Source organism: Anopheles funestus, chromosome 3RL, assembly GCF_943734845.2.
Source record: "Anopheles funestus chromosome 3RL, idAnoFuneDA-416_04, whole genome shotgun sequence".
Taxonomy (NCBI): Eukaryota; Metazoa; Arthropoda; class Insecta; order Diptera; family Culicidae; genus Anopheles; species Anopheles funestus.
In genome coordinates this window covers 26,027,500-26,053,519 of record NC_064599.1, presented here as the reverse complement: position 1 = coordinate 26,053,519, position 26,020 = coordinate 26,027,500, and the positions used below count along the sequence as shown (strand labels likewise).

Below are 26,020 nucleotides of genomic sequence, written 5' to 3'. Positions count from 1 at the left end.
ATTTCTTTTGAAATTTTCTTTTTTTTAATCAGTAAAAACTAAAATCAGTGTAGTAAACGCCCTTTTAAGTTTTTAATATTTTTTTGGAAGGCATTTTGTTTTAAGTATCTTTCAATGAATTTCCTTTACTATTTTGTAGTGTAAACATCTTTTCGTAAGAATTATTGGTTAACTAAAAAAAAGGTGGTAAAATTCTTAGTAAGCTGACACCTTTTTCTTGAGGAATGAAATACCGAACATCAAATGTGTATCCTTGTATTACACCTAATCCGTGTTGCCGGCTAGTAAGACCTTATCGCACTCTGATAGGTGGAATTGGTCCCGTTGCATGTGTTTGTTGTAAGATGAGACAAATCCTTTCTGTCGCTTCGTTAGGCGCTGATTGCTTTTCGTAAATGCGACACCTTTGCTGCGACAAAAATGAAGTTTTACGTGAGGATTAATCTAACCACGAAGAAGGAAAGGCAAACATTTTTTTTTGTTTACGCTCATTTTTCCTATGAAACATAACCTGTCGCAATTGATATTTTATTACAAAGAAAACATTATTTGTCTCCATTTTATATCACATCTTATCAATTTATTTCAAACGTTAAAAATGAATAAGATAATACATTGTTTGAGTTTTAAGATTTTGTTTAAATAATAAACAATCTAATCTAATCTGGCGGCAATCTAATCTAATCTAAACTTCATCTAAAGTGGATGAAGCGCAAAAGTTTTAAATTCAAAATCAAGCAACAGATTTGTTCATGTCCGTAAAACAATTTTGACAAGTGAATGTTTTATCGTTATTTTCAAGTTAGTCGCATCCAATCACACTTTCTACCAGCAATAAAAAATCGAAAAAATGTTCCATTTTTTCAATCAACACAATGGTATTTTATGTGGACTGGGGAACCGCAATCTAAATTATTATTTTATTACATCCTAACTGATCAAATTCATTTGATTGTTTGTCCGTAATTTATATTTTTTTATGTTTTGAATAAATGTTAATTATGCGATTGCGTAGCTGTCGAACATCTTCCAAAAGATGTTAGCTGTCTTCATTATTTTCTTTTACTTTTTTGGTCTGTTTTGTAAACTTTGTCAACCATGTCAAGAGATTTCAACATTATACAAAAACAAACGGAAAACATTTTCCTTGTTTTTGTTTCTATCATTTTACAACCCTCTCTTCCATTACATTCCACTTATCAGCTTTATTTTTGTGCATTATTTCATAAACTCAATACTTTACTAAATCACCTCGTTGGTAACAGCAAATTTCGTAAGGAATCGAAACGACATCCGTGCCAACCCTTTACCCATTGCGCCTACACCTTGACACTTTTCCTCGACAGTAGAACACCACAAAAAATAAATTCAAATAATCTATCCGTTCGTCCTGTGTTCCTTTCCGTACATGAAATATTACTATGGTTACTATTACAGTCTATATATATATTTAAATATAAAATCATACAAGACGGCTACAAACTGACCAAACAAAACAAAACAAAACAAATACGATAAATGATACCATTTATATATACAGTTAATATAAATATAATACAATTTTTTTTGTTGCACGTTGTTTTTGAGCGGACGCTGTTTTAATGCATGTTTCTTGTTCTGTCCTTGCATGTAGGGATTCGGTTTTGTAACATTCGCTAATAGTAGCGATGCGGAGCGAGCACGCGAACGTCTTCACGGCACTGTGGTTGAGGGACGCAAGATTGAGGTGTGCATGAAAAACAAAGTTTTTTCATTTTTCTTTATATAAATATATATATATATACATACATATACTATTGTACTTTCTCTATATATCTTTTATTATTTTCTTTTATCATTAGTTTATTGTTTCGTTATTATTTTTGTGCTTTATTTGAATTGTATCATGTTTTTTTTTGTTCTCTTTCATTCCCGTTTATTATTTTTCTTATGTTGCTTTTTCGTTTCATCACACACCGTATGTTTAATGTTTTCTTATTTCAACTTTCATGTTTTCTTTTTTGTACGTGTTTCTATGCTATGCATTTTTGAGTTTCTTTTCCTTATTTGAGCATCAATGATACTTACTATATACATATTCTCTTTAGAAAAAAAGACGTTGCGTATATGAAACACTGTAACCATTCGATGTATTCTCAGCTCTTCTAATGGATGAATGTCCACAAAAGCAAAACAATAGAAGAGTATTTCATTTAAAACTCAGAGCGAGAAAAAAACAGATCCGCTGGAAGTACTGTTTAATAATAATATGCAAATCCCAAAATCGGAACTAATTCATCGCGCTACTAGTAGTTTCGTTCGTTTTAGATTGTGTCTTGGAGCATCTGTGTACTTTCAACTTCAGCGATGGTTTCGAGTTGTTTTTTTAGTCGTTTCCTATTTGAGAATGAGTTTTTTTTTTTACTTTCTGTTGATTTTATAGTTTTCTTGCCCTCCAAGCCCAACGTTAAGTTCCTTCACTTTTAGACGGCTGCGCGTGCGTGCATTAATTTATCGAGTACTAGCATTCTTTCTTTGTAATGAGAAAACCCTGCTCTCGTTGTGGATAATGTAAGCTTTATTGTTTTTTTAATACGTTTTTAGTATGCCCTATTCCAATACAGAACGGTGGAAAAGTGTTACCAAGTTACGTTGCATTTGCGTTGAGTTTAGAGCAAACAGATATTGTTGGCGGAACGTGTGGAAAGTCGCTCAAAATAGCACTAATTATTTTTACTCTGTATGTATGCGGCTTGTTTGACACTCTGTGGTTGTGGAAGTACTTCTGGAATGGTAAAAAAATATGGAACGTGTTATGTTTTACTTTTGTGATTGCCATTAATTGTGCCTCGTACCATATATATCTCTCTCTCTCTTCCTTGCGCAAGTTTATTATGCTCTTTATATCTCCCTTACCATTGTTTTCCCGCCCCTTTTCCTTTAATATTAAAAACATGGTATTTCTCTTGTTAAATGCCTAGATATTTGCATTTGTGATAATGGTTGCAAAACCATGTCGTTAGTTTAATTCACTCACACGAATACACACCTCACCCCCCAAGATCGCACAAACGAACCACGCACACTACATTCATTATATACGCAGAAGAAAAACACACAACAGACTGTGTAGCTATATTCGAGACTGTCTTCACATTATGTTGAAATAAGTACTTAAAAATAATCCGTTTTTTGCCATGGTGTTAGTTAATGCTGCTTCTTCGTCAATACAATCACCATTACAGTCGCTCTCCATAGTGCTAAATCTAACCTTTTTTCCATCATTTTGTGTAAACTTTAAAGGAGTTTATGTTGGGAATTGCTTGACTAAATAAATTCGAAACAGTTCAAGTTAGTTATTTTTATGTCCTGGAAGTTATATGCCTGAATTGTAACTGCGTTTTCGGACCAAAAAAAGCGTACCCATACGATCATGCGGCAGCTTCGAATCATTCACCGTTAGTTTTGCACCGAATGCTCTTTTTTTACTATAAAATAACCATTTCGCAACAGTTGTAGGCGTTAGATAGTTATATCCCTGTTTGCTTTAAATTTTAAACATTAAACTGTCAGAAGTTCAACAATAAATAATATAAAAAAGTTTAGTTCTAAAACAGATCGCTAAGTTGCAAACGTTTAAAGCATTAAAGAAAATTAAATTACTCTTAAAAGTTTTCTATAAAACTTCATCAATCTCGATTAATCCGTCTTGAACCAGTCTACAATCCCCGTGTTCAGCACATTAACATCTTGACTGTTCTATTCTGAATCTCGCAACTCAACCGGCTTCTTCTATGTTTATCTTTTAGATATTTCTGTTTATTTTTCTGCTGCAGAAATTAAAACCCTCTTAATTGTTGATCATCGAATCCTTCGTCTGATGTACAATTGTTTGAACGGTACGTTACATTTCTTGTTATTTACATAATCATAAGCGCGTTAAATTTACCGAAACATTGTCATTTTGCAATTGTTTAGTGTTGTGACGAGATCTCAATATTTTACACCATTCCAGAAGAGTACATCTGCGCACACCAAACAAAATGGTGTAAATGAGAATTGATATTAGTTTAATTTTTTGATCTTTTGTCATTTGTATTATCAAATATAAATGCACTTTTTTTAATATTCTGCAATACTTGCTCTTTCGTAAATCTTTTTTTGTTTTATTAAATTAAATCGAATCATTTGTTACCAGGTTTAAATCATGCAGCGTGGGCAATACAGCAAGCATTACATCACGAATTGCTACCATTTTTATCTTTTGTAAAAAGATTCGGTTTTATTGTGTAATTATTTTTTTCCCAAAAACATGAAAAATGAAAATATCTTCAGAAATAGTAATCAATTGTTTGCCACGAAAACGAACGTAACGTTTTAAACAACCACCGCAATGGATTCAATCGAGTTTAGTGCCATAACAAAACAGAATAGACCCTCACTAAAATTGAAAATTTCAATTAGACATCGGCTTCCAACTAGCAGGAAGCTCAATTAACTTACACAACTCCGGAATTCCCAAGAGCTTTGCGGCGATTTGCTGCTGGTTGTCATAAAAAAAACCAAGAGAACACAGAGATTGCTTGATTCCAGATACATTTTTCAATCGAACCCAATCAGAGCGTGTTGTCTTTGGTGGCGTGCTGAGTGTAAAAGAGGTTCCTGAAGACAGCAAAGAAATCGACCACTGTGCTATCTAAGTGCTCTGGAAAGGAAAACATGATTGGCAAACGCAATCGAATCGCTGTGGGTGAGGTAAATTAAGTTTTCCCTAAGGCTAACTTTCCCAGCAGAGTGCCTGCAGGCGCGAGGTGGGGGATGAGTTGTGCAAGATGTTGCTATTCAAAGAAAATTAATTTCTAGCATTTCATCTCGTAACGCCAGTAGATTGGTTTGGCAAACATTGTGTTATTGTGCCGTGGGAAAGAGCAAATAGATTCTGGTCACGCTTTAGCTTGGCTCCAGAGTTATTAGTTCATCTGCAATCGTATTCTTATGATTTATATCCACGAATCAGACGATCAAAACGTCCCTCTTAAAGCTTAAATCAACCTGTCTTGCAAAGTTACGGTACACAGAATTGGACTGATTGGATGGTTTTTGCTCATAAGTTAGAATTTATGAAGGAAAACTTTTTTGTGACGAAATTATATTTCTTAACTGTTTATAACAGTGAGTAATTGTAAAAGTGAAACTCGAAATCGAAACTAGTCATGGGCAAAATGGTGTTTTGGTCGGAATCGATTCCTAAGCGCTGGGGAATCGATTCTAAAATCGATTCCAGAAGCGGATCCTGAATCGGATCCGGAATCGATTGCTGAACCAGAAACGATTCCGAGTGCCCATCACTAACGGAAACTCAAAAACTGTTTCGTGGAAAATAGCTTCTTTGGCGAAAAAATGTTTAGCTTCAGCGCGTTCCATAATATATTGCACCATAATTTCCTCAAACTCACCACTAAACGAAGCGATAATTCTTTAAATCTTCACCGATTTTCCTCACCCCAGGGGGTAACGTTCGTTTAGTTCGGCAAACCCAAATTGCCAAACACAATCCATCGTTGTGAGTCGCGCAAAAACTCTTAAAACCAAAGGCTATCAATACATCAGCTTAACTTTTTTTTCCTCCCACAACTGTCTAGCATCAATCGTTGTCGAAGCGAATGATTTTTTTTTGTCCTCGGTGGCTCTTCCGTTTAGCAAACGCAATAGGGTAAAAAACCATACAAAAAAGAGTCTTAATATATAAACTCTTTTTTGTTGAAATTTTTCGAAAAAAAATGTAGTTAAAAAGCCTTTTATACAACGAAATATCAACCCGAGGGAAGCAGTACTTTTATTTTACTTTTACATCTGCAACTGCAATATAATCCTCTGGGAAGGCAACACCGACAGCAAACTTGACTGGAACTACAGGGACAGGACAGAAAAAAATCCAAACCAAAGATTTATCGCTATCCAATAAATCTGGCTGCTCTGTAGAGGCGATAGTACGGAGCAACGCAACTGGGATGGAGGTTTTGGCCCTTTGGTTTGAGAAGCAACGAGTTCTGACTTCACTCCCTAACTTGCAGCGTGCTAATAAGCATTCTTTTCGCGGCTCGTTCGAGTGTGTGATTTGGTTCCACCGTTCAACCCAGTTCGTTGAGGGATGAACAACTTCCATTTCTCCATACCTCCGTACGACGTTTGGTTGCCTTGCGCACCGTCCCGTGAAATTCTGTGAGCATAGAAATTTTCAGCATGCTTTTAAAAAAATATAAATTGACTTGGTGGATGCGATACGATACTAAATAACATCCCCATACCTAGTTGCATTCAGCAAGAGGACAGCAAAAAATACACGATTTGATAACAACAATGGTCGCAATGGACGCAGCAGTCTCTGTGCCAGTGTCCTTTACAAAGAGTGGCACTTTGAAAGCTCATTTTGAAATCCTTTTTCTCGTGCACGTTCGTTACCTTCAGCAAAGTCCTACTGGTCTACCGGTGGGTAGATTTCAGTTTCCGTAGCAAATTCCGGAGAAAAAAATGGAAAAAAAACTAGAACACGCTCGATATCGGCCTGTACACCTAGCATGTACGTACGAATAAAACACAACAAGGGGAGTGGAGAAAAAAAAAGCACAGAGCAAGGTTACAAATCACCCCGTCCAAAGCAAGGACCATCTTTTATCCGCATTCGCTCGTGTGCGGCGTTCGATTTTTGTTTTCATTTTCATTCTTTTTTTTTGCGAAAAAAAAACCTTACATTCACTGTAGCATTGTACACACGTTTTATGTGTTGCAAAACGTGCCTAATCCTTCCGTTCTTCCGCAGGTACCGTTTGTTCGAATTGTGGAACTGTTTTGCTCACTTCACTATCCATACGCATCCTAACTCGCTTGTCAAGCCGCAGGGTAGTACTTGGTCATCGTCAGATGCAAATCAGCAACACGAGCTACCTGGGAACCACATTCAATCGAAACCCAACCTGCCATGCAATACCGAACCGATGTTTATCGATTGATAAAACGGATGATTCGAAGAGTCCGGTTGTTGTGGGCGGTTATCCCTAGCTCGATGCATGATGCAGCACACAAAGACTCCCTTGGTGCATAAGATGTGCAATGTGTCCTGTATCATTGGTTTCCAGAGGGTTGTATTTTTTTTAACTACTCACATTACTTACAAAGTCTGCCGTAAAGCAAGAAATGAAATTTCTCTTCCCCAAAAACGTTCAATTTCAATTTCCAAACGAAACACAATTCCTATCTCGAACCAAAATGTCGTACCAAAAAAAGGTAACAAAAAATATTTATTTTTTCACCCATTTCACCCAGCGTGACAAAGCGATGATTTTTCTATCGAACGGATCCCAATCCAATTGTTGCATATTTTATGCAATTGGGTAGCACCTGCAGCTGTTAAAGCAAATTCCCGTAGTAAAATCTGTGCAATTTTTGCAGCAACATGGCGAAGGGTGATTTTTAAACGCAGCATAAAATGCAAATTCATACACCGCCAGTAGGGTTGAAAAGCTTTCGCTTTTTTCCTCTATAATTTTTTGGTGAACAAAAAAAATTTGCGGAAAAATCATTTTCCACCAGTGTTGATCGATTTTGTGTGACTTTGTTTTGCTCTGTTTCATTTTGCATTTTATTTTTTTATTTTTTTATTTTTTTTCCATTTTATACAGATGGGATGAATCTGAAGAAATGCTTGGTGTTTTAATTTTGATAAACCAATTTGTAAAGATACTTATCATAGACGAAAAAACCATTTCATTTTGTTCCATCGCCGTTGTTAATCCATTGAATTAAAAAAAATCACACTCCATTTTTTATTATGGTAAAAATTTTGATTCCTATCAAGATTATGTACATTTTCCCTGTAACTATCTATTGAAACTCAATTACAAATGTGTCACTGTAATAACGAAAACACACGAAAAAAAACCGCCACCAAAAAGCTTCATTCTTTCATTGCATAGTGATAGGAAAAATGATGTAGGTAATCGACACAGCAAAACCACCAAGACACAAGCATTTCCAGGTTCGCTCACGGGAATAATTAAAAACGTGACGTGAAAAGATAATATACACACCGCCAACGACTCATACTGTCGGCTGGCACACTGTGTACGGCAAAGTAAAATCCAAAAGAAATCACATGATCAGGTACATACATACTTCCCGTGGACGACCCCGCAAATGGAAACTTGAACGACTGACGTTTAATTAAAAAATGATGCTAACTCCAGGACACTAGACACCGGAAGTCTGGTGGCCAATAGTACTCTGGGAAGTGTCGCCCTTGGTACGGGCGACATAATAATGGTAGTTTGGAGATTTTTCCAATTCGATTTTTTTTTTTGCTTTTCCCGACGGTATGTTCTCACATTCGTAGTGCCAATGAACTGGAAAAAGGTACCATACGAACGGTTGGTTGAATGGTAATTTCATTGGCAGGGCAAAAATTCGAAATGTGACACAGTCTCTCTTTGTTGGAGGTTGTGGTTTGTAAGGGTAATTTTTTCCGGTATTTTCCGAACATGATTATAATGTTCCTTTTCGTACATATCGTTTTACAGGGTTTTCAAATGCAACTGACAAAATCAGAGGTATTTTTGGATTATTTTCAAGTTGAACTAGACTGTGGCTAGGTAGATCTGGGTGCTTTCGCGTTTTTTAGAACAAATTAAAAATAAATTTGAATATTTTTATAGTTTATTCGAATGATACACTAAAAGCTATGCATTCTCATATTTCTGATTATAGCAATCTTTTGTTCAACTTTTCAAAGCTCAATCAGAAATGGCTTCCAGTTCCAAATGTCAATACGCATAAAAAAACCTAGTGAAGTGCTACTTGTCAATCAAACTTAAAACCCTGTAAAATTGTACTGTGTCAACTGTATAAAAGGGCCGTCCCTGTTAATGAACGTGTGATGAAAAAAAAACAATGAGAGAAAATCAAAAGTGAAAAGAACATTTGCTTTTTGCGCTCCATTGTTGAGCCATTGTTCGACCTGTTCACAAGAATAGGAAAAGTTTAATAATGGGTCAGAGATGAAGTTATAATTTTCAATTTAATATGTTAATGGGAAACAGAAGTTGGGATTTTTTTAAACTCTTTTTCGGAATTTTAGTGTGTGTACAAGTCACATGGCAAAAAACCACGAACACCAACAGGTGGATAAATATTAAACGGGGTTTTCAATTTCATTTGAGTAATTTCATAGAAATTACAGAGAATTTAAGCTGGAAACTCAGGATATCGCTCTCACAAAACGCAATCAAGCAACGCAAGTAAATAAACCTCGATTAAATCGGACTACAGTTCACCACGCAGTACATCGCGCAATAAATATCCTAATTAATTTTCATTCCACGTCGGAACGGATTTGTAACGTGATTTTTGTTTGTTGTTGTCGAAGAGTTACGCCGAATGCACAATGGAAATTACGGTTATTACAATCAAAATTAACCATCGAGCATCAACAACCCCAACAAAATATCGTTTGGCTTTTCTGTGTAATTCCTTCCGATGTTTTTTTTATTGTTTCTGTTTGAATAGTTGGGTGTTTTTACAGTTACATATCGTTATTGTCTTTTTTCCACCAATTTGCGCTCCTCGGTATGTGGCTTTACGAATTGGTCCATAATTCTGAACGGATGGATGAAAGTATATATATTGCACCAATATTATCCACCCTGTCAGTACGATTTAAACCCATTTAGGTGTAATGACTGGGTGCAATCGGTTTACTATACCAGACATAAATTATCCGGAACACATTTACGAACGTTCGTGTGTTTCGTTAGATTTTAAATAATGTTATCACCGTCAAGGATGCCACTTAATGTGCGTAATTAAAAGGCTGTTACGATTTGCAATGCGAATCTATGGCAGCAACCAACACTCCTAAATGTATTCCTTTATTCCAATGATGTGATGTACCTAGCCGGTGCTGGTTAGCTCATGCTGCATGATCTGCTGCAATTGATGTACAAAAAGAACCGATAACGAATGTGTGTTACAGTGTTTCATTACCACCAGCAAGTATCATTGTACAGGTTTTATTTTTCATCTCTTTTTGTTTTCTTTCTTATATCATCTCTTTCTCATTTGTGTTTCTCTTTCTCTCTCTATCTTTACCACTGAATAAACTACTCGAATGCATTTAATTGTTATATATTTTCTTCTTTTTTTTCCTCTCTGGAATTTACCCAAATTCTAAAAATTGCGCCAAAAATCACCAATTAAACTCCTCAAAACCTGCCAACCGAAAAATGAAAATCAAAACAAACAACACTTAAAAAAAATATATAAAAAAACACACACCACTCTACACACACATACACGAACAACAACAACACACACACACACACCCCAAAAAAAATACGTGCATCCCCTTGCGCGCGCGCCCGCCCGTGTGTAATGCTGTTAAACTGTAGGTCAATAATGCAACCGCACGAGTTCAAAGTAAAAAAGCTCCTGCTGTATCAAGCGGTAAGTTGTTTAACCATTATTTCCTTCCTTTCCTTGTTTCCAACCTGTTCACCATTCAGTGTTATAATGATATGAATACGTAAGCTAGCCTAGACATCTAGACGCGTTGGTGCAAAGTCTAGCGAAAACCCGATCGTTCATAGTTCGATATTAATTCGATTGTTAGTGTATTATTGCATTTATGTTTTCGGGGTTTCTGTTTTATCCTGCTCTATCACAATTTCGTTTCCCGTTTACAGCATTGTTCTAGTTCATTTTTCAATTCCTTTCTCACCCTTCTTTAAGTCATGCATGTTTCTTGGCTCTGATCTTTAACTTTTAGCATCTTCTTGTTGGTTTTGTTAGTTTGTTAATCATGTTTATGAAGTACTGTTTTTTTCATAAAATATATAAAATTTATATTCACTTTCTTTACCTCGAAAAACCAAAACTACAAGTGGTAATTGCTATAGTAGTAACAGTTTTGTTTTTGTGTTAACATCTGTTTTGTTATTTGTTTTTTATGTAATGTACTAAGCAGTACTAAATACATATTGTTTTTTAGCAAATTCTATGACATTTATTAGATGCAAAAAAAGTTAGTTTAATAACAAAAAAATATCATTCTTTTTTGGTTTTTATTTTCTTTTTTATACATTGAACTCTATAGTCATATACGGTTTCTTCTGGGTTTTTTTTTATTTTAACAAAATTGTCATCATTCTCAAGATATCATTTGTGGCAGGTGCAGGTTAATCAGCACATGCTGGTTTTCAGTTTCGCTATTTTACCTTTTCTAAAATACCCCTCGTTCTGTGTTCTTCCCACAATTTCATTAAATTATCAATCGTATTGTACTGACAAGTTGAAGTAACCGTTACTCACTTCACATTTTTCTTTCTTTTTTCTCTTTTTTCTTCTCTTTTTCACGATGATTTATGGTACTTTTGCTCAATATTTCAATCGTTTCGCAATGGTGCCTGAAAATAAAATAAAAAAATTAATTGGCCCCACACTATCGCATAATTAAATGCAAACACATACACGCACAATAATAAATATCAATGTCATGTTAAAAATTCATATCAATCGCACATAAATTGGGGTGGTGAATATTGTTTACAATTGCAATATTTTCATGCATAACAATTGCATTCTTTTGAAACATTTGTTTTTTATTCATTTTTTATTCACAAACCCCACGTATGGTTGACCCTTGGTTGGTTCTTGTTGAACTTACCGTGTGTCAATAAACATTTGTTTTAACCTCGTGCTTCCATTTTGTTTTTGGATCCATTGGTTTGTTTTATATGAAATTTAAAAACAATTCGCTTTCTTTCATCCATCCAATGCCTAATAAAAAATTGTGCTTTTAAAAAAAATGGAACATTGTGAAACGATACGAAACTCAAAAAAAATAATACAACTCAACAACAAACAAATCCTCATATGTGCAACTACCAACTTACAACACCCACTACCTGCGCTCATGTATGTGTATGTTTGTATTGGTGCGTGTGCAGTGTTTCTGACGAAACAAGGCGCCGTCTCGGCCCCGTCACTGGGTGAGCAAACCTCCAATAAATACTACCCATACCCAATATCTTTATAGCAAGCGAATGTATGGAAATAGCACCGTTCACCTACACTGCAAAAAAAATTTTTTTGTTATGTTTTAGCCACTTAGCATCCTCTCATGTACTACTCAATACATTAGCTTAGCTTCGCATGATCTTGATGTAGAATTTGATGTTACATTAAATATTTTATTTATATTTACGTCCCCATAAATTCTTCGTAGTTATAATAATTAATATGAAACATTAGTAAAATAAGCTAACTTTTTTTTGATAAATGTTGCACTACTTAGATAGATTTCTTTTAAATGCTTCTTTAAAATTCTACCAAGAATTAATCACATTTCTGCTTTGCGTAAATTAGTAAACTGGGCTGATTTTCGCCATAATAGTTTCAAAATTATTTGTGGCCTAATAGACTTAAGTCACTTAAAAATGTAATCTTTTTCACCTTACCTAGCAATGTATTATAAAAGCTAGAAAATTTCAGCACTGAAAGCAGATTGAAAAGAGGAATATTTTAGAATATTCCCCCTTTTTTGCTCGATGACAACCTGTTTCACTACGACAAATAGCACATTTCGCTCCAATGGATGGCCCATCGTTCAGTGTGTACTTATCGTGTACATAGTGGAGAGTCTTCAATTCCATCCTATAAGTGTCTTTCCGGCACAGCTGTGTAGCCGTTTCTCTTCATGATAATGTGCATCGGCAGTGTGGTTCGCTGCGATGGAAGCTACCAAAGCTAAACTAGCTGACACACCAGCTGGCTTTAATGAATTGATCGCTATCAATCAACTTATGCTATCTTTCCTCCTTCCACCCCGCATTACACCCGCGAGAACCAGGGAGAAACACCCTCGGGTACGTTTTGAGGCTGAAACGTGATTATAAAAAAATAAATAAAATTCCAACCTAAGGCAAAATATCCTCAGAACATCCAACATTCCATGCCGAAACCATGGAAGTTGCCACATTTCGGACTGCTTTTGAATTTGCCAGCGCTTTCATCGTGTCTCTCTCCCTTTTTACGGCTGGAAACACGCGGCAAACATCGAGTTTTTGGTGGGGAGGAGGAAAGTGATGGCAATTTTATGGTGGTTGACACGCGACAGGAAACGATCATCGTTTACTATAATGCTAAACACGCGGACGACATCTATCTCCATTTTTGCGACACACCGAGTTCCACGAAAGCACACCATAATCCTCCATCACCCATCATGTGCTTTTTTCTCCCTCTTTCTCTCTCTCTCGTCTGCTTTACGAGCCACGTCGTACAGGCGGTAACAACCATCGTGCGCAGATGTTTCATTCGTAGAGCGTTTCACATCAAAAAGACTTCCCCACTTTACTGCAAACGCCTGTCAGATCGCAACATTCAATGCCAGTGAAAGAGCATCGCTTCCTTATAGTTCATGTGCTAGATTGATTTAATTAACGATCGGTAGTTGGTGTCTTTTTTGTAGCTTTGTTTTTTTTATGGGTATTGTTTTCTCTTTTTTTGTTTTACTTAGTTTTAGCTAGTTTTTATTTTTAGGCAGAAAATTTTCAATTTGTGCCATAAATTGAATGTCAAGAAAATGCCAACATGGTTTATGAATTGGAGAGCTTTATTTATTCTATTCACGTTAGCTTACATGTTGAAAGTAAATTAAAGCATGGTTATCGGAATTAATTCCCAATTATTTGTTCTAGAAATCTGCTTAAATGCTCGGTGTTATTTTAACTTTGTTCAATATAAATAAAACATTTGTGTAATTTCAGCATTACAAATTTAAAAACAGCATTAGTAGTAATATGTGCTTTATGGCCCAGCTTCAATATTGAAAAAAGGAAATGTTTCAACTCGCTTTAAACAGTAATGTCGCAGCATGTCTTCACCATGTAGAGAAAAGCCACTTACAATTCATCGGTCGCTTCCGGCGCCGTCTTTCCTTCGTTACCCTTAAAACTGACAACGTAAATCCCTTGTTCCCGCCCGTTTTTGTTTATCTCCTTTCCCCTATTCCACCAACCAAAAAAACAAAAAAAAGGATCCTTCCGGTCCTGCTGGTTGAAAGTATTCCATCCATTAAAATAGGTAATCCTTTTCATCAATCAACTGCGTACGCGGCCCACCTCTGCCCACCTGAATCCTACTAAGGCCTATTTATTCTACACAAAAACACATTCATCAACCATCACCAACCCAAAACCTATGTCTCTCTATGTATGATGTCTTTCTCCTTGTAATTGCGATCATATCGCTTAGCTGTAATGATATTAATTCCACGTATGATAAATTGCGAAACTAACATGCGATATTACGATATGTTTTCCAATTCTCTTTCTTTCTCTCTCTCTCTTTCTCTCCCTCCGTCTGCAACACGGTTCGTGTTACAAATCGTGGATGTGTGCAAACAATAAACCACAAAACAAAACGATGGAATTGTGGACCGACTGTGATGGATCAACTATTATAACGCTGTGTAAATCCAATTACTTTCACTTGATGCTGGTCTTCTGCCGCTAACTACAGCAGCTGTTTGTGTCCCGTGGCCGGAAGGTAAGAATCGTTTGTGAATGTTTATGTATAAGTTTATTTTTAAACACGCCACACTATTTACAACATACATTTAATTTAAATTACTTTACTATTAACCCATAATGGAACAAATGGAAACGATTTGTCAGAAACGACAACATTTTTGTAGAATTTCCTTCTACATTAAATAGCTTAAAGATGTAACTTTATATTGTAACCGCTTATCGACTATTAGGGTACCGTTTGCCACTGGCCACGTGGCCATGGTTAGGAGCGGCCACAGCCGCCACAACCGTCGGTGCAACTCCCACAGCAGCATTAGCCGCCGCCACGCCAACGGCAGCTGCCGCAGCCGCCGCAGCAGCAGCCGCAGCCGCCTCCGCAAACCCGGCCGGTGCGGCTGCGGCCGCCACCCAACTACCCACCGCTACGTCCCCGATTCTGATAGCGGCCGCACAACGTGCCGCGGCTGCACAGAGAAGAAGGTCGGTATACTTTCGCTTCGGTAGCACACCAGGAATTTCCCCCACCTCATCGTTGACCACTCGAGAACTGCATCCAAAAGGTTTTGTCACGCGTTGTTTCATCCACTATACGTTGAATGTATGCGAAAGAAAAATATGAATCACTGTACACTGTTGCGTAGTTGTTAAATCAAGCCTTCTTGGTAATTCCATTTCTCTAATGCATCACATGCCTTCCGAAAGGGCGGACTCCGGGTTTTCTTTCCCGAGAAATGTTCCACTGTGAACTAGTGATGGGTAAATATTAAAGTTTACCGGAGTCGGAGTAATCGAGACTTCGAGACATTCCGGAGTAACTTCCAATTCCGGACAATTCCGGAGTAAACTCCGGAGTAACTCCGGAGTTACTTCTGAATAACTCCGGAATAACTCCCGAGTTACTCCTGAATAGCTCCGGAGTAATTACTCCGGGGTTGAATCTGGAGTTTATATCGGAGATTACTCCGGAGCTATTCCGGAGTAATAAGGTAATATCGGAGTTAATATCGGAGATTACTCCGGAGTTATTCCGGAGTAATAACTCCGGAGTTACTCAGGAATTACTCCAGAGCTTCTCCGAAATAATCCGAAGTTACTCCGAATTAATCCGGAGTAAGTACTCCAGAGTTAAATCCGGATTAATCCGGATAATTACTTCGTAGTATACTGCGGTTTTTATACGTCGGAGTCGGAGTGGATTCATGAATCCACTTCTGAATAACTCCGGAATAACTCCGGAGTTACTCCTGAATAGCTCCGGAGTAATTACTCCGGGGTTGAATCTGGAGTTTATATCGGAGATTACTCCGGAGCTATTCCGGAGTAATAAGGTAATATCGGAGTTAATATCGGAGATTACTCCGGAGTTATTCCGGAGTAATAACTCCGGAGTTACTCAGGAATTACTCCGGAGCTTCTCCGAAATAATCCGAAGTTACTCCGAATTAATCCGGAGTAAGTACTCCAGAGTTAAATCCGGATTAATCCGGATAATTACTTCGTAGTATACTGCGGTTTTTATACGTCGGAGTCGGAGTGGATTCATGAATCCACTCCGGAGTTCCCATCACTACTGTGAACGGTTGAAAAGAATTACGTGCGTTACTTCGCGGAATTTATTTTGCAATCGTTTACAAAGCAGCACAGCAGAATATTTTACATTCGACGACTTCAGCTTCACCATGTGCCGGTACTGAACTGCTGGCCGAGAAGCAGAAACCATTGCATTTTACAATGGTTCCAGTGAAGAACCGTCGCCCATGTTTTTAAACAAGTACTTTATAAGCTTTCTTAACCTGGTCACAAAGGCGTCCCATTTCTATTGTGCCTTCAGCTGCGTTACAAAGATCGACGCTTTGCAAGAACGTTTATTTTTCTTTGTAAAAACAAGACGTTTTAACAGTTAGACAGCTGTGTGGGCTCAACGGTAACAAAGGCATAGCAACGACTTCGGCCCGGGCATCTTAACCGAAACAAAAGCTTTTGTAAAGCGTAAAGCTGTGAACATTGACAGCTGCAAGTTGCGCATTTGAAACTTTAACCTTTAATGTTGCAAACACTTCAACTTTTTAACCTGACACTTTACACTTGTTGGGGTACGGTATGGAGGATACAATGGAAAAAAATATCATGGTGATGAAAATAATTAAGATACCCCAATTAGCGTGCATATCAAATCGGCTAATTATTGTCAACTTGTACAAAGTACTGGGCGTCTCCATCGTACAAAAGACATCCAAAATAAGGTTCCATGTTTTCCCATACAAACATCGCGCGATGGTGGCGCCATAAAATCGCTGCTCTAATTACTTCCTTCCGATAAGCTAAACATCAAACAATCATAAAACATCGTTCGCATCGGTTATCTTGGTTTCGTACATGGTGCTGCGCACACAAACACACACACCAGGAACATTTAAATTACTTTGTCCAATTTCATTCCAAACCCTCTTCCCAGCCGCTACGATACGGTGTGCTAGCACACCTAATTCACAATGAAACTTGTCGAAGTTTCCACCATGACCCATGGCCGTTGTGGATGTGGAAGGTTGCTGAATTTTTAATATCATTTCTAATAAGTCGCAAAATCTTTAAATTACTCACGCTTCGCCAAGTTTCCTTGCGTTTTGCGTTATCACAGGAGCATTGTGGATAAGCAATGGAAACAACGAGCAAAAGAACTTTTCACACACACACGCGCACGCACGCACCGGGAAAGTCACCGGGGAAATCCGCGCCGTAAACAAACGCTAAAAAGATTAGCCATAACTTTTCGGACAGGAAAAGTAAATCCTCTTTCGCAGTTTTGTGTTCTTCTCCCAACCGCCGGTCGGAGGGTAGTTGAAAGTGAAATTCTCTCTCTTCTTCTCTCTTTCATACTCTCTGTTCGAATTTGTGGATAAGTAGAAACCTATTATGGTCCAAAGAAGCGTGTGCCAAAGCTTTGATAATGCCAATCTGCCTTTTTGGACGGGGGCAAAATGGTGGCAGGGTCAATGCAGCAAAAGCAGCCGGGCCCAACGTTTCCAGTCGAGATTAAGGAAATGAATGACGGCCATTGTTTTGGGCTGTTTATGTTTTGGGGGGGGCGAGATGTTCTTCTCCCTTGGTTTTGTTTTGCTGAAAGTCGTTACTCTTCGTAAGCTTCGTTAGTAGCAGCAAATCAGATGCACGCGCAAACGCCACACAGTTCACAAGCAAAAACCTTTATAAATCTTTACCCAAGCAAGTGTGCGTCAGTGTGTTCGCTAAACCCCCCGCCCTAACGGTAAAGCAAGCATAAAACTCATCAGGCGAATTAGCTCCGGTGAATATGGCAAAAGTTATTCAATTTTCGCTTTCACTTTTCACATTTTATTATCATCATCTTTGGTTTGTGTTGTACCGCCATCTCCAGTGTGGGTAGATAAATTATTCTTTACAGGATAAATAGCCCTTTGAAGGGTGTCAACAGATGCTGGGAACCGAACGTGTTTGAGGATGAAAATGTGTCGCTTGTTTTAATACTTTTTTTTTTGCTAAATAATTTTTTAATTTAACTTTACATTTAATTTTACTACACTTATAATATCGTGAAAATAAATACATTATTAAATAAGCATGTCGCGACATTACAAAACATTTAATCTCCTACAATATAACGCCCTTCTCACCAACAAAAATTGTCATCGTAAAATTAACACGCTTCTTATGTTTCTTTTCTCACTTTTTCTTTTCGTTTCATATACGACCTAACCAACACACGCACAAAAATCCAAACTCACACGCCTACCTGAACACCATGAATCGAACCGATCGAAACACGAACAACAAAACTCCGATGTGAACCGCCTTTTGTTTTGTGAACCTACTTACCCTGCATGCGTTTTGAATCGCGGAAAACTACACACCACCATCACCATCATCATCATCTAAAACCAAAAACAAAACATTGTGTGGTTCTTAATCACATGCTGCGCTGTACGGAACCATCCTTCAAAACATGGCATGCATCATCAACATCGTCGGAATACAGCGGGAATACCGGGGCATCCTACACTGTTGCATCATCCAGCACTTGCCCAACATCTTCCACACCATCCCGTGTCCCTTTCGCACCACCAGCAACGACATCCGGCTGGTCTTCCAATACACCTGCACCATCAGGGTCCACCGCATCCGATGGCATCAGTTATTGCCGGGTTAACCCGTAACGGCACGGTACCACCATCGACCCGCCATCCGTCGCTCGCTAACTTACCAGGGCTAGCGAATGGTAATGCGAACGCTTCCACAGGTAGCACAGCAAACGCGAACGGAACTGCCACCGCTAATGGTGGTGCTGCCGGTACGGGTGGCACCGGAAACATGGGTCCAGCCGCATTGCTTTCCGGCCATCCGGCAACCTTTGCGTCCATGAATGGGCACGCCGGCACGATAGCCAGCTACCCGTCGTAAGTAGCATCGATTATCCTTTATCTTGCGGGGTTTGGGTTTTGGTGTTTTACAAATTCCAAAAAACCGCGTCCCCAAAGTGACCCGTGTAACATTGCCATTTACCCGCTTGTATGTGGGAATACGTATTATAGGATTATTTTCACTCCCAAAAATGGAAATCCGTTATAACACCCCCGGAAGGAGATAACTTTTCCGGTTTGTTGTTTTACCGTCGTCCCACGATTATCTTACCCACCAAATAATAATTCCAAACCTAAAAACATTACACCACAATAAGAGCACGCGAAAATAAATCGCGTTATACTGTGAAATTCCATGCCTTTTTGGAGGGTTTCGCTTTTGTTTATAATCATTTTACGTGATTTTTGCACAACGTTTTCATTTTTATCCCTGCCACAAATGTGTGAAATGGGATGCTGGTAGTGTTTGGCTTTTTTTTTGTTTTATCCCCTTAATATTTTTCCACTCATTTGCCATGCTCATTTTCCGCTCATTTAACGTGACAAAATGAAACTTATTTTTTATCTTTATCGTACCAGGGAAAAAAAGTAACTTCCTACTACAAACGGGGTTCTAAAAACACAGTTCGGGCAAGAGAAGAGGAAAAAAAGGAAACTACAATTTTACCCGATTTGTAGTTTCTCAATCGGGGTTTGCCAGTTTTAATCCGGTTTCAGGCACAAAACTTTTTTCCACCGCCCCGACACCGCGGTGCATCGAACCGAAGTGACACGGAAACCATACTCTTTTTACTGTAGCAATTGCAAAACTTTCCCTTTACACCTCACGAGGCAGAGGGAGGGAAAAAATTCACTTCCATTTTTTTTCAACCCACCTCCACTTACTCGCCACAAAATGGCACGAATGTATGGCCGTTTTGTCACGAGAAACGGGTTGGGGACCACATGGCCGGTGGAAGTACGGATGCCATCAGTTTATGCCGGATCGTTAGCTAAATGAAACTCGATAAACATCCACTCCCGGTCCGGGTGTACGGGGGCGGGCATGGGACTGAGAGCAAGAAAAAAATCCACTTAAAACTCTAGCGAGCGCCAACGTAGCCGAGGTAGGATTAAAAAACAAGCAACTATAGAAGGAAATTAAAAACACAAACTTCTTCTATTGCTTTCACATTATTTGCTCACGGTAGCTGATACAACGAGTAGCAACTGATACAAAAACAGCGCTCGTTGGCTTCTGATCTCGCGAAAGGAAAAACACACAAACGGGGTACAGTTTCACTCGTGTTTTATTGTTTAGTTTTTTTTTTCCAATCCTTAATTACATTGGCCGGCATTGTCGGCCGAAGCATATAATTTGTGCTCTTGTGGAAGAGTTATCTCCGAATGCAGAATAGGAAAAAAAACCTCTTTCACCACTAACCGGTCATTTCGTATGGACGCGACTCGTTCACTTTGGCCTGGTGGAAATTTTGTGAACATGCCAAAAAATTAAACATCGTAAAATTTCGTGGTCACTCAACTACACCCTTCGTACGGAAGTACGGAGAAGTTAGAAAACAAAATACGGGATCAGAAAAATTAATCTAACTCTGCTGCCGGTACTGTTGAAACATATCATCGAAATGGAGAAAAAAACTCTTCCACGAACCAAAACTGAAAATTAGTGGCTTCACAAGAGCACACACACAAACAAAAAAAAGGCTCGTCCCGTTTTTTATCAACTCTCCATGAAATAGCGCACGGAACGTTACACAGTGGCCCAGGCACGATCAAATTAATATTTATATACGTGTTGCAATGCTAAATGTTTAATTTTCGTTTCCGCTCGGATTGCTTTCCCATCCAACCGTGGCACGTGCACGGTTTACGGTTGGATAAGCACGAACATGTGTACGTTTATGTTTTAAACAGCTGACAAAAAAAACCCACCAAGTTGCAAATGTAAAAGTTCAATTCACCGACTCCACCCGCGAGCAAAATCCTTCACGGTAGTTCGTAAATAAATAGAACGCTGAAACGCGAATAAAAACAGGAACAGATTTCGAACATGGGTCTCCCCAACAAAAAAAAAGTAGCAAAATACATGCACACCCAGTCCTGGATGTATCAAACCCCGATAACGAAAACGATAATCACAAACAAATCGACCTCAGATGGCACGTTGGAATGCAGGGACAGTCGGTACATTTTTCCTTTTCCTGCAATCCGCTGTTGTTTTTTGTAACAAAATGGTCGATAATATTCACATCGAGGCAATGGCACCCATTTTGTGCACCGTATCTTTTTGTGTTGCAATTAATATTTTCTTCATTCCTTTCTTCACATTTTTTCAACATGTATACGAAACAAAAAAATTGCGGAACGGGATAATCACTTCACCAAAGCTCGTTATTTACAAACATTTTTTCCACCTTGTCACCTTCAAGGCACTTCGGCCAAAAACAAAACAACAAAAAATATCAAACTCAACGAACCATTACAGAGGGTTGGTGTGTGTTTTTTGTTTTTTTTTGTTTCGCTTTAAAAAGATATTCGATCTGCACAAAAAGAAGCAAAAGGTACTGTAGATACAAAAAATCTAGAACTTTGTCTTGCGCGCAGAAAAGCAGTAAAGAAGCCTGGGAAATTGGTGGGGAAAAAAATATGTACATGAAGCTTTGTTATTTTTTTGTTTCTTCCTTTTTTATTCTCACCTAGTTTCGCTTCCTGAAAAACTGGTGTTGGAAAATGTGTTTTCAAGTGTAAACATTTCTTTACGTATTTCAATCAAACGCGTTTAGTTAGGCAACCCTGTGTTTCCTTATGCAACCCCCGGTGCATGTTGGCCCTTTGTTTTCCACGATTGTTTGACATCGTGAAAATTCCACCAAAAACCACACATCAAACCTAAACTGGAAACACTCATAAACAGATTTTAAAATGCAACCAAATATCAAAAGTAAAACAACATCATCAGTGAACAACAAACCAACCGAACGAGGTTTTTGTTGGGATGGAAATGGTTTTCTGCTCGTTTTTTTTTGTTATAGCACTTGTAGCCGTTCTTTTGATATGTTCTCGATGTGATGTAGTGGTTCTCCCGTTTTGACCACTGCCAACAACAGATCCGCTGGTGAATTTGTAGGTAGAAGTGGTTTCGCTTGGCTAGTTATGCCGGAAACCCAACTTTTACCCCAAAACACACAACACAAACGCGCAAGACTAAGCTCCGGGAAAAAAAAGTTTTCCATCTCATAGCGCCAAACCAAACAGGCGGGCCGGAAATGGCTTACGCCACGGAGAATAGAGTGAACGAGAACAAGAGCGAGATAAACCGCCTTTTGCCAACCACTCCGGTATGGATACACAGCAATACACGAGGGCGGCAACACCGAACAAGAATCATGAAGTGGAAACTTTCTTTATTTCCCGCAACACCACAACACAACGGTAGCAAACAAAAACTGGTTTCACTGGCAAAGAAGTGAACGAGTTCTCGATGTGTTCCCGTACCGGAGTACGTATCCAAATAATTGCGGCCTGCGTACAGAACGAGCAGCACCAACAACATGCACCAGATCACTAGAAGGAATGTGGTAAACGCAGCAAGAAACGAACCAGTTCTGGTGAAGGAATGGTCAAGTTTTCCGTCAAGCCATTTTCCACCTCAGCCAGGAGGGTGTTCCGAGGATTGGTTTCTGGGACGCACCGTCTGGGAATGTGACAGACTTTTCGGGTAAAGAGAGATTGCCCGATGTGCATTTGAAACATGGAACGAAAACCATTCATTGTTGGACTTCCGGTTCTTGGTTGGAAGTAACTTACTTTTGTGCCATTTTTCACGTACCCAACCGTATATCCTGTGTGCCAAATTGTGAGAAAGCACACGGGGATGCATCGTTGGTTGCAGGAAGCTGGGACCCAAAACTCTTTTCTAGCATACATCCGATAGCATGCTGTGTCCGGTGCGTATTCTCAATACGTTCTCCAGAATGCTGTTCTTTGACATTGTACGTTCCAGATCGTTTGGTGACTTTATCGGAAATACACTAAATGCTACCCATCTCCTACATAGTAACTTCCTTAACATTATATTTTGGTTTCAAAATCCGGAAAAGATGTTAAACATTCTTAAACGAATAAAAAAAGGTGGTGTCTTTCTAAATTTACCTCCTGAAATATACCCTGCTGTGGTCAGATATGCCATGAAATTACCATTATAATGGCATCGGACAAGACCTACAGGGAAAGGAGAGAGATAAAATAGTTTTGCACGAACAACTTCAATGTGCAAATTTTGTTTTCAACTCTCCCTTTTTTACCAGATCATTTCTCACAACCTTCCCACGCTTTACTGGAAAGATAGACTTGGAAATTACTTTCCCACCCGCTGGCAACTATTCAACCGTTCTCTTTCGATGCATACTACCTTGTGTCCTAGCAGAAAGAATCACATTATAATCATTCCTCTATAAATAACCCACTTCCTACAAATGCCGTAAAAATTCTATGGTAATTTTTGTTTCCTTTTCACAAAAAAGTAAAGAAAAACATATAAGAGTTTTACGAGCAAGAATGTTTGTTCACAATTGGATGCTAACGGTTGGATGGTTTTATTTTATGCCACCGTTTTCCTTCAATGTTTTTCTAGTGATTTGAATTCTCTCGTAGAACAGAATTTTGGTATTTAACTTGTACTCTTACTTAAACCATCTCACTAGTAGTTTTTTGTTATGCAAATTGCATACTATATGGCGTTTTGCGAGATTAGCATGTCTTATAATAAATCTCGAATAACAGGCCATTTTAAATAAAAAAACACTTCTTCCAACTCTTGCATCTACGACTAAAATCTTTCTCGTTACAGCACATTGAAGGTACGAGAAATATGACTAATGGACGAGTCGCTTTACTCTTCCTTTGAAATGTTACGATTAACAGCAAAAGAAGAATACACTAACACTGACCAACGGCCGCTAACCATTAACAACCAAGGGAAGAGCGTTTGCACTCGACTTCTGTATCAGAATGGTTTGAAAAAATCCCAGAAAATATAATTCCCACAGGAGGAAAGGAAATGTAGAATTCCCGACAGAAGTAACCATCCATCCATCCGCATCAGATCCGCTAAACTCTTCCCACCGGAGTTTTGCTGAAAAGAAAGCTTTTCAATGCGCCACTGCTAAGTGAAATGAGATGAGCACCATCCGCCGCCTTCCGGGCGGGGAATGGCATTAACTTATTCTTCCCTCCACTTCCCGGTACTCATCTTCATTTCGCTTTCTCCCCCACAAACGCCAGAAACTCCTATGGCAAATGTATCGACATCATTTTTCAAGAGTCATAAAAATACATTAGACGCGATAACGATCATTAGCTTTTGGTCGAAAGCATGGTCTACTTTCGGTTCTTATGGGGTAGAATGGGAAAGATTTAAATAAGCTGACGTAGCACCGTCATACAGACGGGGTGCTCCCATCCTTCCCGGGGGGAGATTATACACCCGGTCAAAGTTACAACGTTCCCAAACGATGATGGGAAGTAGAATATTCCATAAGAGTGCAAATATTGCTTACCGTTGCTCTATCGTTTGCCTGGTACGTATTAGGCGGCAAACTTTTACCATAAATTGTTTTCCGCTTAACACTCGAGTTGGAGTTTTTTTTTTTGGGGAGGATTGGATGCTTACCACACCATACGGAGAAACTGATGTTGCTGCTGGGGAAGCAAATAATGGTTCTAAGCAGATCATTATCGGGTTTATTATCGTGCACTGATTGGCAATTGGAAAATGGAAAAGATTGACAATATTTTACGAGAATGGGCGGGAAAGTTTTGCTCTCTCTCTCTCTCTCTCTCTTTGTATGTCCATAGACTTAAGCATCCTTCTCAAAGCGATGTTGTGAAGTTTACCTGTACACACACACGCGGGGTGGCTCATAATATCCAACATCTCCGTTTTGGGCTGGGGGAAAAAAACAGAATCGAACAGAAAATAAAAGGAAACGGAAATATGATCTCGTAAAAATTGATTCCATCCATTCGGAGAATCATCATCGTACCAAACACAAACCACCATCGACTGGTCCACCACCCCTTATCGGTGTGGAGACCCGTGGAGCACCCGTGTTTGTCTCTGTGTGTAGATGAAAATGGTCGATCTGTTTGATTTTGTGTATCTTCAGCAATTCGCGGGAAACGTGGTATTCCCTTTTTGCTTTCCTGCTTCAATAAACGTGAGATATGTATATATCTCGATATGAAATCGAACACCTTTTGCAAGGGGCAAAACGGACCGAACAACTCGAAACCCAGTAGACGCATCGTGCAGCAGGCACACATTCAGGGAGGTGAAAAGCCGCAATACACAACGGGCGTGATGGTTTTCATCCAATCAATCCATCCATCCATCCACACGCGCGAAACACGTCGAACCGCACGGCGGGACCCTCTTGAGATGGAAGTAGCTAATATCGATAACGGTGATTGCAACTTCAACCCGAGAGGTAGAAAATAACTAGCAGCAGAAGAAGAAAACGTAGAAGAGACAAACATCACATGAAAATGGATAGAGTTTTCCCTCCGGTCGAACACTACGATGGAGGATGGAGATACGATGATGGAGTTTTACTACGAATTGGTGCAAAAAAAAACCATCAGAAATGTATTGCAAAAGCCTTACTTACCTCTTTTACCAAACCCTATGTGAAAAACGATCGATTTATTTGTTTTAAGCAGTTATCCAATACTAACTGCAGAGTAATTTCGATTAATGATTAGATAACGAGCAGCACGGTTTGTTGGAGTTTTCCTTTTTTTATTTGTTTTTTTTTGCTCTCACATGAGACAAAGCAGAACAAAAGTAAGAAACTGATTATTGAACAATATCAAACAAGCATGAAAAACAAATATCAATTATATTACTAAATTTGATTGGTATAACCCCCAACAAAAGCAGGACTTTTTCATCGGTTTCATATTTCGGAAGTGGAATCGATTCTGAGCAATTATTTTATCTCACAAACATTAATACTTTCTTGCGGAAATGGTTGGAAAATTTTGCTCCTAAAAGCTTTACTGCTT

The 26,020-nt window shown here is 38.6% G+C and overlaps 1 protein-coding gene across 24 annotated transcripts in view; it reads left to right on the top strand.

Moving 5' to 3' along the window:
* The window catches only part of LOC125770426 (protein lingerer), a 197,147-nt gene that overhangs the window by 153,508 nt on the left and 17,619 nt on the right, over window positions 1-26,020 (top strand). For 16 of the 24 annotated variants that reach the window (XM_049440000.1, XM_049439996.1, XM_049440015.1 and 13 more), the window contains 5 exons: window positions 1,634-1,726; window positions 10,419-10,473; window positions 11,976-12,017; window positions 14,551-14,577; window positions 18,574-18,991. In XM_049440000.1, coding sequence (XP_049295957.1) covers window positions 1,634-1,726; window positions 10,419-10,473; window positions 11,976-12,017; window positions 14,551-14,577; window positions 18,574-18,991 — 635 coding nt within the window. Of the gene's footprint in view, window positions 1-1,633; window positions 1,727-10,418; window positions 10,474-11,975; window positions 12,018-14,550; window positions 14,578-14,791; window positions 15,042-18,573; window positions 18,992-26,020 lie in introns of all 24 variants that reach the window. The other 8 variants (XM_049440006.1, XM_049440001.1, XM_049439997.1 and 5 more) reach the window with 7 other exon arrangements.